General features: G+C 37.8%; 1 protein-coding gene across 3 annotated transcripts in view; it reads left to right on the top strand.

Moving 5' to 3' along the window:
- Nucleotides 1-16,080, top strand: part of pi4kab (phosphatidylinositol 4-kinase, catalytic, alpha b) — a 102,585-nt gene that overhangs the window by 55,963 nt on the left and 30,542 nt on the right. For 2 of the 3 annotated variants that reach the window (XM_067414551.1, XM_067414552.1), the window contains exons 29-37: nt 3,501-3,620; nt 7,123-7,137; nt 7,337-7,429; nt 8,456-8,612; nt 8,694-8,821; nt 9,686-9,844; nt 12,445-12,596; nt 13,497-13,604; nt 13,682-13,809. In XM_067414551.1, coding sequence (XP_067270652.1) covers nt 3,501-3,620; nt 7,123-7,137; nt 7,337-7,429; nt 8,456-8,612; nt 8,694-8,821; nt 9,686-9,844; nt 12,445-12,596; nt 13,497-13,604; nt 13,682-13,809 — 1,060 coding nt within the window. The remainder of the gene's footprint in view (nt 1-3,500; nt 3,621-7,122; nt 7,138-7,336; nt 7,430-8,455; nt 8,613-8,693; nt 8,822-9,685; nt 9,845-12,444; nt 12,597-13,496; nt 13,605-13,681; nt 13,810-16,080) is intronic. The other variant, XM_067414553.1, reaches the window with a different exon arrangement.

Raw genomic sequence — 16,080 nt, forward strand, 5'->3', positions numbered from 1 at the left:
TGAGTTATAACTGCGAGATTTAGAGGGATTTCTCATGGATTCGCTGTGTAGCCAGTTGCTTGTGACTTTTTATTTTATGTCATCCTACTTTTATTATTTTATTTTACCTTACCTTATTTGTGTTGAAAGAAATATTTTTGTAAATGTGTTAACTTCATCAAAACTTAATGTTATCCTTTCATTGTTATTTATGTTTAATTTTCAATGGTTCCAGTCGGGAGTTCTTACCAATTGTTGTAGGTGGGGCCTTAATTAGTGGCGCACCTAAGGATGCGTTATCGCTTCCCCTTTAAGCGTTCGTGCTCAGTCTGACTGTGAATGCAGACGGGGAAGTGCGGAGTGAGACAGTAGGCCTTCCAGTGTGTGTGTTTTCTAATTTTGCTCCAACCTACTTTTTTTTTAAAGGAAATAAATGTACATCCTTCATCTCATCCATGTTTGGCTGTCCTTCTGTCCTGAGTGTACCACTTGATATCTGCTACAACTGCATTTACTGCCAGCCAATTAACAAAATAAAATTCGAATAGTATTTTTAGTTTTCGAATGTTAATTACAGATCGAATATTCGACTATTCGTGCACACCCCTAGTATTAACTAACAATTTAATTTTACTTTTTCTTCTTGCGTTATAAGCTAATCTGTTTTTAGAGATGAAACTCTTTACATTCGATTTTCATGAAAACGCATCCCAGAGAACGATCTACTCGGTAACCATATGTTAGTCACCCCTAGGGTCATTTCTCACTGGAGTTGTCCTTTAAGATTGAACATTGTTCTTTGGAGTCTGCTCTGTATTTTCTACTAGACAAGAGGCGTGATCAACGGGCCACGGCTCATCGATTCTCTATCCGTCATCGTGTTAAACCCGCCAATAGCGTGCCAGGTGGAAAAGTCAGTCTGTGATTGGTTCCCGCAAAAGTGTAACAGAAGCAGTAGAAATTAATGTACAGGTTTCCAGACTGAGTTGCCGGGCGAAATCAAATCGCGACAGATCAGGCTGGGTTTACCCAGTCTATAATCCTGCAATACCTGAACATAACTACCTTACCAACTATTAATAAGTAGTAATTAGGAGTTTATTGAGGCAAAAGTCACAGTTAGTTAATAGTGAGAATTTGACCCTAATCTAAAGTGTGACCAATATATTTTATAATAATAATAATAAGACACTTCACTTGTCTTGCATGCAAGCGTTAACCCATACACACGTGCACCGTACCAGAAATCCTGTAGTGTAACAATTCGGTACGAATACGTGTGCCGTTACACCCCTAGAGCTTAATAATAAAAAAAATGCATAAATCTTAACAGAAACAACAGAATGGGCCATTTAGTTAATGTGATTTGTATTCATAAATGTAAGCATTTTATTTATTTATTTTTAATTTATGAATACGAATCACATATGGTCCATTTCCTTGTTTTTAAAAAATGTTTTTAACTGTAGGTTTAGGGTTTTAATCATTTTAAATTCATAATTCATAATATGAAGAATATGTAAGGATTATTCAATTCAATTGGATGGAATTTTACTGTACAATTAAAAATCATAAATCTTTGAAAAAGGCGTAACATTGTTTTTTTTTAGTGTATTTGGACTGTACAATAAAGTGCTGATAATCAAAGTTCACTGTTACTTTAAATTGATATGTTTATAAACCGCTGTGGCAGAATCTCATCATTCTTTTATTTATTAAAACAAAGCTCCCCCCTTCCGTAGCAGAAGGATTTGTGGGTAATATTAGCTTTAAAATCTTGGACAGATGCACACTTGCACCAAAAAATAGTTTACCATCTGTGGTACTTTGGCAAACAGCTTGATGTGAATTAATGCAGTGTTCATGTGAATCATCCTCAGCTGGAAACCAGTCAGAGAAATACAAAGGTGTTTATCATGATGTGTTTGAAAGAGTCTCTTCTGCTCATCAGGGCTGCAATCATAAATCCAGCAAAGCAGTGAAATAAATATTCCTCCAGTGCAGTGTTCGAACTATACTGTGGCCTTTGGGGGAGCCCACTTTTCGGGGTGGGGGTGGGGGGGGGGGGGGGCGTGCATCCCTATACACAAAAGAGGACGTGTATATTCCTTCACACACAGACGAACGCGTCAATCTATTGCTTAATGGATTGCGGAGACTCTTAATATACAATTTACAATCATTGAAGAACATCTTTGATTTTAATGAAGGAAGAAAAAAACAAGAATTGATAGGTCAAAAAGTCCACAAATCTATAAACAAAGCATCCGGCTGTCTTTGAGTTCACATGAACAACGGTTGAAGTTACTCGTCAGGCTACAGAAGAATACCATAATTCAATCGATAGTCGCGCAGACCTATATCAACCCAGCCACAACACATAATTGGGAATAACATGCCTTAACACAGAAGCGACCACAGAGGCTTGAGGTCAGCCTCTTTTTCTGTTCTTCCAGAAATCCAAGATCAAGAAGTGGATATTCGTTTTTGTTTTTTCTGCGAATCTTTGCGTTGACATGTACTAAACATGAGTGGAATTAGCACCGCAGCGCCACCACACCTTGATGGTCATGACAAGAACAGCATGTATAGTTATCTTTATTGAAGTGAATTAGATTTAAACTGCCATCATGCATGAATTAATTATATATTTTTAGCAATTTTACAAATAATAATCCACAATGATTACATTACATAAAAATGAAATTGCACCTCAAAATAACACAGTGTCAATATTTTTGAGACCCCCCAAAATTTCTCAAATCACGTTTTCAGAGGAGCCCATGTCTTATTTAGGGGAGCCGAGCTCCCCCTAGCTCCCGCGTAGTTCGCACCCTGCCTCCAGTGTAAATCATCTGTTCTCTGTGTGAATATATAGTACAGTGTGATTTATTCCTGTGATCAAAGCTGAATTTATCATCATTACTCCAGTCTTCAGTGTCACATGATCCTTCACTAATCATTCTCAGATGAGGGTCTGATGATCAAGAGACATTTATCAGGGCTCCAGAGTCCAGACAAAAATATCAGTTAAAGAGCCATTGGCTCCTATAAGGGAAAAGGTGTTTTCAAGTGCCACAGAAGAATAAACACATTTAAAAATTTCACATGCAATTATATGAGTGGTATTGAATTTAATTTTTTAGCTCCTTCCATTCTTTCTCATGAACAACAACAGTTTAAGTACAAATATAAGATTATAATATATTGCATATATTTAGTAAAGTGCCCCTTTCTTTAGATATTTTTCTAGCTGACTAATGAGTTTGAGTATTGAATGTTTTTTCTGAGGTAAATTTGGCATGATTGTTCTTAAGCTGTTTTACACAAGCTCTTTCCAAGGGAAATGCTGATTCAGGGATCTGTCAGGACACAGTAAAGAGCGACTTTTTAAAGTTTGTTAATTGTTTATTCAAATTAACACTTTTTCACTAAAACACTCTCACGTTAGTTGACTTTCCTTCCTTTTGTTTTTAAATTTGTTTTTTAAATTTGTTTTGTGCTGTAATCTGTGTCCTCAGGAGTATCTGAACAAGCATCAGAACTGGCTGTCGGGTTTGTCTCAGCACACGGGTCTGGCCATGGCCACCGAAAGCATCCTCAGCTTCGCCGGATACAACCGCCAAAGCACGACGCTGGGGGTGAGAAAACACACACACACACACACACACACAGAGTCCCAAACACACACCCATGGTAACCCATGCTGTGCTCTTATGGTAGATGGTAACTGAGATGGTAACTGAGGTTTTTGGGCAGATTAAGGTAAGACAGTAGCGAGTCTTTAGGATCAAACCATCAATCGAGTTAGAGTAGAAATGAACCGACTGATTTGTGCCACTTACTCAAACTACACACTAGATTCACATCTTTGACCATTGACAGAACATGTATATTGATTTTAAAGTTTTTGTGATTGCCAAGTTTTAATTATAGCTCATAATGCACATTGTTTCCCAGCATCTTTAAAGATGACATTAATATATTAAACATCATCATCTCTTTTAGTAGTTAATGCATACACCAATTATGTGAATTTTATCCATACATTGAACCAAATGACTTGCTATATTTACTATAGTGTTTAGGGTGACCACCTGCTAATAAGCTCAAGGGGGGACAAAGGGTATGTTTCTGAGGGACAATGTGGGACACTGCCACCCCACGGGCAGACGGGCAGATAGTGGTTTACCCATTTCTAGCACATAGCACCTTACATGGTATATTAATAATGCCCTATTCCCCTAAACATGTGTAGGCTAATTGCTGATGTATGCTCATGAATAGGCCAACCAATGTGTATTTTTGACATAATATTTTGAACATTCAATGAATTGACAGATGCACTTCCACTTACAATTTACTTTAGCTATTTTACTTTACTTATTTTTCATTACAATTTATTCACTTTAAATAAATTATAATATCAAATTATAGGATTAGCACAATTTGTAGTTGCTCAACACCACAGGAACAGAAAAATAAATAAATAGTTAAGTTAAAGTTAAACTAAAAGTAAAGTGAACTCTAGAGGTTCATGGAATGAGAAGGAGGGGAAGGATGGTGAACTTCCATGTTAGTTATAAAGTCTGCACTGCAAATTTAAAAATAAATAAATAAAAAATATATTATTTCTTACTTAGTATTTTTGTCTTGTTTTAAGTCTAAATATCTAACAATTCTTATATTAAGAAACATTTACTAGACATGTATAAAATATTGTCTTGTTTTGGGGGGGGAAATCACTCAAAATTAAGCAAAATAATCTGCCAATGGTGAGAAAAATAATCTTGTTTTCTGCTTGAATTAAGATTATTTTTCTTACCCCATTGGCAGATTATTTATCTTATTTTAAGCAAAAACTCTTTAAAGGGATCCCCTGGTGTTGAGACTTGTATGGCTTAATATAACATAAATGATGTCTCTTACTGAATTATGTAGTAGAAAACCCATGAAAGATCTACGTTATTTAAAAAATCGATTTTATATTTGGACCATGGGCGGCGCCATTTTGTTTGCGTTCTAGGTTGATGACGTGGAATGGTTGAACTCCTCAATCAGCTGGCGTTACCCGTAGCTATTTTTACCACAACGCAACTCGAAAATTGTTTCAGAGTTAAACAAAACCAATGAATTGCTTTGTAATTATACTTTAAACACACTCAAACATACATGTGCAAACAAACTCACCTACACAAGTCACAAACAGATCAGCGGGCGCGCACACACACCTGACAGACTGCTCTGTCTCAATCCCATGCATCATCACCAAAACATCCTGCCTCTCTTCCTCACGTTCCCCTATCCCATCGTCCTACCTAGATATTACCCTCTGCTGGATACATTAGGCATTACAGTTAATCTACTGCATATCAACAGTCTATCTATGATATCAACACAGGGAATAGATTGAGGGTTATGTATGCGCGCACGCAGTGCGTGTGTGTGTGTGTGTGTGTTCGCGCCGATCTGTTGGGGTGTGTGTGAGTCTGTGTGAGAGAGAGAGTTTGTGTGCACATGTATGTTTGGGTGCGTGAAGTCGGACAGCTGTTGTGTGTAAATCGGCTGTACACTCGTTATTGCGGTGCAACGTGAGACTGAATGACTGCACTCGAACATGTCCACTATGGTGTCGGACAACACTACAAATGGCCGTCCCTTCAAATAATGCCCTATTTAAGGGTATAGGGGTCGATTTCAGATTCAGCCCCTGTCGTGGAGACTGAGCAGCCCAACATCTCGATTGAGACAGCGCAGTCTGTCAGGTGTGTGTGCGCGCCCGCCGATCTGTTTGTGACTTGTGTAGGTGAGTTTGTGTGCACATGTATGTTTGAGTGTGTTTAAAGTATAATTACAAAGAAATTCATTGGTTTTGTTTTGTGGTAAAAATAGCTATGGGTAACGCCAGCTGATTGAGGAGTTCAACCATTCTACGTCATCAACCTAGAACGCAAACAAAATGGCGCCCCCCATGGTCCAAATATAAAATCGATTTTTAAAATAACGTAGATCTTTCATGGGTTTTCTACCACATAATTCAGTAAGAGACATCATTTATGTTATATTAAGCCATACAAGTCTCAACACCAGGGGATCCCTTTAAATAGAGGTATTTGTTCCCAAAACAAGACAATTACTTTTGTTTGTTATTTTTTATTTATATTTTGGCTAGAAACAAGCGTAATACGAAAATACTAAGAAAAGCATGTTTTGCAGTTTGAGTCTGTGTCGTTTGACATCGTATTTTACTATGTCCGATTGAGAGAGACGTTTTGCAAAGGTCAAAAAAAGCTCTCTCGGTCAACACCTTTCAGTCACAAATATTCATTTTCCCAGTCTTTCTTGTACCCACTCCTTCTCTTTTTAGTTGATGATTGCGGTGCCTCAGACTCCATTTTTCGAATAGGAAAATGAATCTAAAAAGTTCCAAGTGTGTCTGGTATGCACGTGCGTACGCTGTCATGACAACAACGAAAAAGTTGACAACAGCAGTTCAACTGTGTGTGTGGCAACAGTAGCACGCTGAACTGTCAAGTAATGTTGGTTTGGCTGCCTGAGGCACGAGGATATAGAGCGACCAACTTTTTGAGCAAGCATGCGTGACATGGTCTCAGTTTGCGGGACGCATAAATTTGGCTTCAAACGCTGTGCGCGCACGCGTTACGCAGGACGGGTGGTCACCCTAATAGTGTTTAGTATTACACTGTATGATGTACTGTATCCCATAATGCACTAGGCATGTGGACTATAATGCATTAGAAACACAAGTTGCTGTAAGGAAGATTCTTAGAAACGGTGTGTGTTGTGAAGAGTGTTACACAAATGATGCTTTTCTACATGAAGCTAACCAGAAGTTTCTGACCGGATCTTATTTAAATGTGATATCTAACATTTCACCTGTTAATATTGATAATTCCCTCAGTAGCGCAGTGTTTATGTGTCTGTTAAGTTGGTCCTGCTGTATTAAACGTGTTGTTTTTTTGCATGGCATGCGTATCATTGGGGCGTTTTGTCATTCTCTTTGTTTGTGCCGTTACATCATTACACCTCTGATAACCCGCCGGGCTGCTAACTCATCTGTGTGTGTGTGCTGTGATTGGCTGGTCCTGGGTTTGGTGGGTGTGGCCTGCCCCCTCGCCCCAGGCAGCTTTTCCTCAGGTTGGTACTCAATGCTTTCGGCTCCGTCTGTAACTCATGTTCCATTTATATACCCATATATGCTCTTATCATAGCATTCGAGCGCTCACTTTATAGATGAATGGCCTTTACTTCCAGTGCTACTCAGGACTGCATTAGTAATGTTTGCTGGGGGTGTTTTTAACTGTGAAGAGGTTAAATCAGTCTCCATCATCCCCAGGTAACTCAGCTAACAGAGCGGCCCTCCTGTGTGAAGAAGGATTACTCAAACTTCATGGCGTCGCTCAACCTGCGTAACCGCTACACCGGAGAGGTACAGGCATTCAGTTTATGAGCTCATCTCATCAAACCTGTCTGGAACTTACTGTATTACGGCTCAGTTCTCACTGAAAATTAAAGTAAAGACATAAGAAATTACATTATTGTATTATTTTCCATAAAGAAAGTCTATTTTTAGGACCAAAAGGAAAACTTTAATTACATTTTTTTAGTTATTTATTTGTATTTCATTTTTATATTTCAATTGATAAATTATTTTTTAATTATTTCCATTGTGACAATTATTTGTTTCACAGAAAATTATATAAGAAATAACATTCATGTTGTTTTCGATAAAGAAAGTCTATTTTTAGGACCAAAAGAAAATATTTATTAAAAAAAATTATTTATGTATTTTTAAATTCATTAATTTTTTTTATTCATTAATTTATTTATTTTTAATTTTATTAACACATTTATTTTATTTGTTTGTTTGTTTATTTATTTGTTTTGTGACCATTTGATTCACTGAAAATTTAAATAAGGAACTAAGAATTAACATATTCTTATTATTTTACATAAAGAAAGTCTATTTTTAGAACCAAAAGAGGAAACAATCTTCATTTACATTTTTTTAATAACATTTTTTACATTTTAATTTAAAAAATGGGTTTTTTTGCATTGCGAAAAAAAAAATTCACAGAAAATTCAATTAAAGAAATAGCCTATTTTATGACTAAATCAAAATTCAAAATATATTTGTATTTATTGTTTATTTATAAAAAAAATATTGTGTTAGGATCGGATGAGAATCTAACGATAATCCCCTCTGAGAATAATGAGAATTACAAAGTCCATGTGAAACATCCAAAACATTTTTGAGGAAAAACTTTATTATCATATAAATATCATACTGCAAAAAATATTTTAAATGATATACTGTCTTTTCCTGGTTTTTGTGGTGAAATATTACCTGATCGTGTTTATGTGTCCGTAATGCAAAAGCGCAGCTTGACTGTGTGTGTGTGTGTGTGTGTGTGTGTGTGTGTGTGTGTGTGTGTGTGTGTGTGTGTGTGTTTAGGTGGCTGGGATGCTGCAGTTTGCCGAGGCGACACACAACGAGTCGAACCTCAGCAAACTCATGATCTCTCAGATGAGCAAAGCTCTGGACGCCAAAGACTCAGACGCCTTCATGCAGAACATGTTTAAGATGACTGCTCTCTTCATCAGCACTAAAGGTAGGCACAGACTGTCACACCCCCAACACGGCAAATGCAGATCGTGTTTGAGTGACACACACACACTCGTCTCTGTCTCAGACTGCGATCTCCAGCTGCTGCATCACCTCTGCTCGTCTCCTCTGAAGATGTTCACGGAGCAGGGCATGGAGACGGCCATCGCCTGCTGGGAATGGCTGCTCGCGGCTCGCAGTGGAGCTGAGGTCCAGGTAGCTGCCACTGGATCAGCATCACGTGTGTGTGCACGTGCGTGTGTGTGTGTGTGTGTGTGTGTGTGTGTGTGTGTGTGTGTGTGTGTGTACTTGTTTATATTAGATTGTGGGCATGTGTTGACACACTTACTTTGAAAAAGTAATCTGATTACTGATTACTCTTTTTATAAGTAACTGTTACTTTACAGATTACTTGATTTTAAAAGTAACTGTTACTTTACAGATTGCATGATTTTAAAAGTAACTAAGATTACAAGTTACTTTATTAGTTACATTCAGCAGTTTCCGACAACACCCCTACCGCCTCAACACAGAAATGACGACCGTTTTTGCCAACAATCACTTTATTGGAAGTGCATTTTTAACAGTAACGTCAACAATATATCTCATAAGACATTTTAAGTTGAAATTACAAATATTTCCTGAAAAAAATACTCTTCCCGAGACGCAAGAAAGCAAAAATATATTTTTTTACTAAGGAAAATGACTAAAATAGTAACTCACAGTGACAGTTAACTTAATCTGATTACTGGTTTGGAAATAGTAACGCGTTATATTACTCGTTACTGGAAAGTAGTCAGATTAGAGAACGCGTTACTGGCATCACTGATTGTGGGGACCAAATGTCCCCACAATGTATTATAAACCTAAGATCAGCATCCAGCGGTCCCCACAATGTAAATGGATTCATAAACATACTAAATTATACTAATGTAAAATGCAGAGTGTGTGTGTGCGCGTGTGCGTGCGTGCGGGTGCGCGTGCGTGCAATCGGTAGGTTTAGTTGCAGGGGCAGTGTAGGGGGATTGAATGTACAGTTTGTACACAATTCACAAAAACCTAACGTGTGTGTGTGTGTAGTTCATGCGTGAGATGGCGGACGCCTGGCAGATGACGGTCAAGCTGAAGATGGGCTTGTTCTCGGAGACGGAGTCAGAGGCCGATCCTTTGGCTGCTTCAGAAGAGAGTCAGCCGCTGCCTCGTCCACCCAACGTCACACCGCATTCGCTCTGGATCGAGGTCTGTGTCGCCTGCTATTCATCCTGTGTAGAGTATGTATACCGTCCCAGTCAGTTTTATATATTTAGTGCTTTTCCCATTGTTGTGAACTGTATAGCCAGAGGAGAACTGGCCCCTGAAACCCTAAAACTGACCCCTAAAACAACTTACACACTATTAATGCTGTGTATAGTATGGATGGAAGTCAGTTTTATTTGCGTAGTGTGCATGACGAATCGAAGGAATGAAAAACTCCATTTGATGCTGATTACATTTGAGCAAGTGTTATGGTTAGTTTTAGGGTTTCTCTTCTGGCTATACAGTTCAAATATATTGTGACAATGTGAAAAACACTAAGTCCGTTGTTTTCACTCTTTTAGATGCTACAGACTCCCAGATATGATCGTTCTCATATGAGAGACAATCTAAAATCTATCTTTTTATAAACATCAAATACACTGAGAAATGAATATTACAAATCAAAAACTGTATTTATAATATTCAAAGTTGCATAATTTTTTAAAGGTATGGTTCACCCAAAAATGAAAATGGTCATTTAAGCCTACAAGTTTGTGTAATAAATTGCTGAATAAGAAAAACAACTATAATTTTTTTTTTTTGAGATATTTATTTGTAATGTCTATTTTATGCTTTTCTCATTTAACACAATAATGACTTTAAATTGTCTTTTTGGGGTAATTCTTCGGCCAAATTAAATGTGTGATTAATTTGTGATTAATTAGATTAATATAAAGCTCTCAAGCATTTTTATTTATTTTAATCTTGTTTAATACATTGAATAGATTTACTAACTATATAAAAAAGTATTGATATCTATGTTATTCTGTTTATAAACACCCATTTTATACACTGAAAAAGTTTCTTTTAGTTTGTGTTAGTTTCTTTCTCTGCAAACTATAATAGTGTTATATAAATATATATGTTAAATTATTATTTATTTAATTAATTAATCTAAATCTAAAATAATCTAATTCTTTTATATCCCATTTTGTTTTTTAAATGTAATTTCATCTACTGTATTTAATATATTAATATCTATTTTAATCGCGTTTTTATTTTTGTTTTTGCTTGAATTTACTTATTTATTCTTATATATTTTATTCTTATTGTTTTTTATTTATTATTTTTTTACAGTTTTTCTCTAGATTCGGACCCAAGTTTGAGATCCCCTGCACTAGGGGACTAAAGATATGTTTATTATGTATAAGTTATGGCACAACTTTTAATTAACTTCTCGGTTGAACTCATAATATATGACCAACATCTTAAACCTCCATATGCGCATTTTTAATTATGGCAGTGATACACATCAGCTTATAGTAAAGTTTATAACAACAACACAATATTATGAATCAAAGATTTCATCCTCAAGATCACCACAAAATCAATTACTAACTTAAATTGACAACTATTGTAGGTATATCCAAATTTACCTGCTTAAATACACACATCATTCTCAACTGCTTGATTGTTTATAACATTATCAAATCTAAACTATCAAGCTCTAAACTGCTCAATGTGACTATAAGGCGTTAGGATATTATAATCAATAATATTATGAATTTCCAATGTACAGAAAGTAATATCTGCCATGTTCTTTTCCACATCTTTCTCCTTATTTAATCAAACATTCAAATGTAAAAACACAGAAATGGATTAAATGATGACAGACAAGGAATTAACCCTACGTTTACTTCATTATATTTCACTTAAATCCTAATGTAATCATGACAAACTATATATTGTTGGAAAGGTCTAACACTCTTGAAGAGATATGGGTCCATTGTTTTATGAAAAAAATTACATGATAACAGTAAAATAGTCATTTATGACGTGAGTGCCCCTCAAAAAAAAAATCTACATCATAACAGCAGTTGTAACCTTTAACTACTTTGTAATGAAAATCTTTTCTTATCTTGACAAAACATATAATTTGAAAGGTCTGAGTCTCACTGTTCCATATTTGGTGACTGTTTTATGATGGAAGTGATATTTGGACAGAAATTTACAGGACAATACATCTAATAACCAATCAATGGAAATTGATTGACACCCGGTGGCTATTTTTGGTATAGCGCCTAAACAAAATTTCATGGGAACTTCAATTTTTGTGATATCAACTTCAAATTTGGAACACAATTTGGTTAGACATATTGCTTTGATTTTATAGTAATTTTAGAGTAAAACATTTTTTGTAAAATATTTATTTTATATAAAATAAATAATATTTAGTACTGTATTTTTCATTTTCAATAAATTTAAACTTCCATAACTTTTTTATAATTTAATATTTTGAAATGTTTTTCTTTACTTCAGCAATAATCTGCTGATTGTCATCTTTAAATCAAGACCAAACTTAAGTCTATTTTCCAAAGCATTCATGAATTACAGCCCTTTACGTTTGGATAGTGCATTTTCATGACTATTCTCAAAAAGGGGGGTGACAGTTAAGGGGTTAAACATAGAATATAATGAGGACATGACAGCAGTGTAGCACAATAGACTATTTCCTTTTGAACACAGCCATCAAACCCAAAAAGGTGATAATGTGTCATTACATTCATCATATGAGTGATGTTTGTAGTTCTGTGTGTGTTTAGTTTCTAGTGCAGAGATTTGAAATCGCCAAGTACTGCAGTGCGGATCAGGTGGAGATCTTCACCGTCCTCCTGCAGAGGGCGCTGTCCATCAGCGTGGGCGGACCCAAGAGCTGCCTGAACCGCCATGTGGCCGCTATAGGACCCCGATTCAGGTCAAACGCATTAATTAATCTCTATTGTTTGTAACTAGCTTGTATCAGAGTCCTGCACGGGTCCCTTTTTGAAGACCCGCCCCCGGCCGTACCCACAAAGATCAGCACCAGATCCGAGCCGTCACCCGTGATCCATATCAAAATTAAATCCGTACCCGCCCAGACCCGTTAATATTTGGCCCGTTACCCGATCCAATCCAATCATTCCAGTTAAAATGCTTTATTTTTTATCTCGCAACATCACAAAAGTGTCATGAATGATGTTATTTTCCTGATCTCGTATTACTCGCCACATCCGATTTTGCCTTTAAAGACTCGTTGTCAACAATTTTATATACTCCACTCGCCAACTTTACTTTACTTCATCCATAGCTACTTCTGCAACGCTCGCTCCATCTGGGCTACGAGAAGCATCAACAGAAGTCGCAGTGGTGGTGACGTGATGGGTCAAATAGCGTATTGTTGTTGCGTATGTGTAATGGTAGTTTAGACATACAAATATTGCACATTTTTAATCCGCGCTACTACCCGCCCGCAAGGAGTTAATTATCCGCCCGCACCCGCACCTGTGAATTTTAGGGATCCACCCGTTATAGTCACTTTTATGCGAGTACCCGACCCGTTGCAGGACTCTAGCTTGTATATCTGTATGTGCACATATTAACACGTTGTATTGTGTTATATACAGTGTTATATGCGCTTTGCATTGCTGACGCCGTCTGTGTATGAATGAGTGAATGAATGGGTGAATGTGAGGCAATATGTAAAGCTCTTTGGTGGCCATGGGTCTGTTATATTGGGTCTGCATTTATATAGCGCTATTATTATTATAAAGCGCTCTATTATTATAATGCAGTCCATTTACCATATAACCCACTGGTGTTGTAATTGTGTATTTAGGCTCCTGACTCTTGGTCTCACTCTTCTGCACGCTGATGTTGTGACCAATGCCACCATCCGTAATGTCCTGAGAGAGAAGATCTACTCCACAGCCTTCGATTACTTCAGGTGTGAACATCCACACCAGCAGGGGAAGTGTGTTGTGTCTCTCTCAGCATACTGAATGAGTTTTGTGTGTGTTTTAGTGTGGCCCCACGATTCCCCACTCAGCCGGAGAAACGGCTGCGCGAGGACATCAGCATCATGATCAAGTTCTACGCGTGTCTGCTGTCAGATAAGAAATATCTCACAGCCATTCAGCTCGTCCCGCCAGGTAACCACTGAAGTTCATATGAACGATCTTCAGCTCAAATCCTCCTGTTTTTATGACATGTCAAGCAGCTTCATTCCTGCATCCTTACATTCACTTATGTTCACTCTTAGCACGTTTGGTTTGCTTAAAACAAACCCTGGTGCGATTGCTCCGTTATTATGCTTCATTTTTGAATAAGTGTGAATGCTGCCACCAAACAAGCGGAAAAAAGATGGATCTCACTCCGCTTCCAAACGCAACACATGTAAACGATCCAAAAATTAGACATGTCGTCTCTAGATGCAACCCTAAAAAGGACAGAATGCTCAAACATACACTATATTGCCAAAAGTTTTGGGACGTCTACCTTTACATGCACATGAGCTTTAATGAAATCCCATTGTTAATCCGTAGGGTTTAATATGGAGTCGGCCCACCCTTTGCATCTCTAACAGCTTCAGCTCTTCTGGGAAGGCTTTCCTCAAGGTTTAGGAGTGTGTTTATGGGGATTTTTGCCCATTCTTCTAGAAGCTCATTTGTGAGGTCAGGCACTGATGTTGGACGAGAAGGCCTGGCTCTCAGTCTCCGCTCTAATTCATCCCAAAGCTGTTCTATCGGGTTGAGCTCAGGACTCTGTGCAGGCCAGTCAAGTTCCTCCACACCAAACTCCTCATCCATGTCTTTATGGGCCGACGCTTTGTGCACTGGAGCGCAGTCATGTTGGGACAGGAAGGGGCCGTCCCCAAACTGTTCCCACAAAGTTGGGAGCATGAAATTGTCTAAATTTCTTGGTATGCTGAAGCATTAAGAGTTCCATTCACTGGAACTAAGGGGCCAAGTCCAACCCCTGAAAAACATCCATGCCCCATAATCCCCCCTCCACCAAACTTTACACTTGGCACAATGCAGTCAGGCAAGTCCCGTTCTCCTGGCAACCACCAAACCCAAACTCATCCATGGGATTGTCAGACTGAAGTGTGATTGGTCACTCAGAGAACACGTCTCACTGCTCTAGAGTCCAGTGGCGGCTGCTTTACTCCACTGCATCCCATGCTTTGCATTGCTCTTGGTGATGTAAGGATTGGATGAGCTGCTCGGCCATGGAAACCCATTCCATGAAGCTCTCTACACTGTTCTTGAGCTCATCTGAAGGCCACAGAAGTTTGAAGGTCTGGAGCTATTGACTGTAGAAAGTTGGTGACTTCTGCGTACTGTGACCCTCAGCATGCGCTGACCCTGCTCTGTAATTTTTACATGACCTATCACTTCGTGGCTGAGTTGCTGTTTTCCCAATTGCTTCCACTTTGTTATAATCCCAGTAACAGTTGAGTGTGGAATATGTAAGTGGTGTCAACCTATCAAGGCACCACGCTTGAGTTCACTGAGCTCCTGAGAGCGACCCATTCTTTCACTAATGTGTGTAGAAGCGTCTGCAGGCCGAGAGCTTGATTTATACACCTGTGGCCATGAAGAGATTGAACACCTGAACAGTGATTTGGAGAGGCGTCCCAGATCTACGTCAAAAGCTGACAGGTTGTGAACGTATACCTATGCCTTTAGGTTCAGTATCTTTACGATCTGTGTTATAATGCCAATGTGAATAAACCAAGCAAACCAAACTGCAAGTGTGAACACACCCTACATAGAATTCAAACTTTATTAATTATTATACATGCAGTTTTTAGGAGCTCATATTTATTGCCCGTTTGCAAAGACCCGCTGCCTTTAGTTACTGTTGTTATGTTCGACAAGCCATATCGCTCACCTTTGATATGAAACTTTCAAATTTTGTCATTTTTAATAAAGAAATTTAAACAATAAATACTGTTTTGCGGCTCTTTAATGTGTGGTGACGTGCTGTAGCGCCTCAGTTAAAGCTGCTCCTGAACCGATCAGCTCTTCCTTCTAGTTAATTCATAGCATCAAATAAACATGAATGAACATTAGAAGAAATGTTGTTTCAACCGCGGAAAGATGTAAGCACAGTTTTTCCAAGTTCAAGTCCACCGACGTTAATCTAGTAACTTTCCTGACTGCTTTGTCGGACAAAATGGCAGTTACGGTGGATGGCAAATTATGATTGGTCAGATCTCCTGTCAATCAAACTGCCTGTGAAGGGCGAATTGAGAGACTTCTTGGTATATTTATTTGGCTCATTTGTCACAAGACGGAACTGTGATTTAAATTATAAAAAGAAACCGTGACAAGTTATAGGACCTAAAATATAGACTTTTATTTTATGCATTCATATACATATTAATGGACATGATATTTGTTCAGTACCCATGAGCT

The sequence above is a fragment of the Pseudorasbora parva genome, chromosome 13 (genome assembly GCF_024679245.1).
Source record: "Pseudorasbora parva isolate DD20220531a chromosome 13, ASM2467924v1, whole genome shotgun sequence".
NCBI lineage: Eukaryota > Metazoa > Chordata > Actinopteri > Cypriniformes > Gobionidae > Pseudorasbora > Pseudorasbora parva.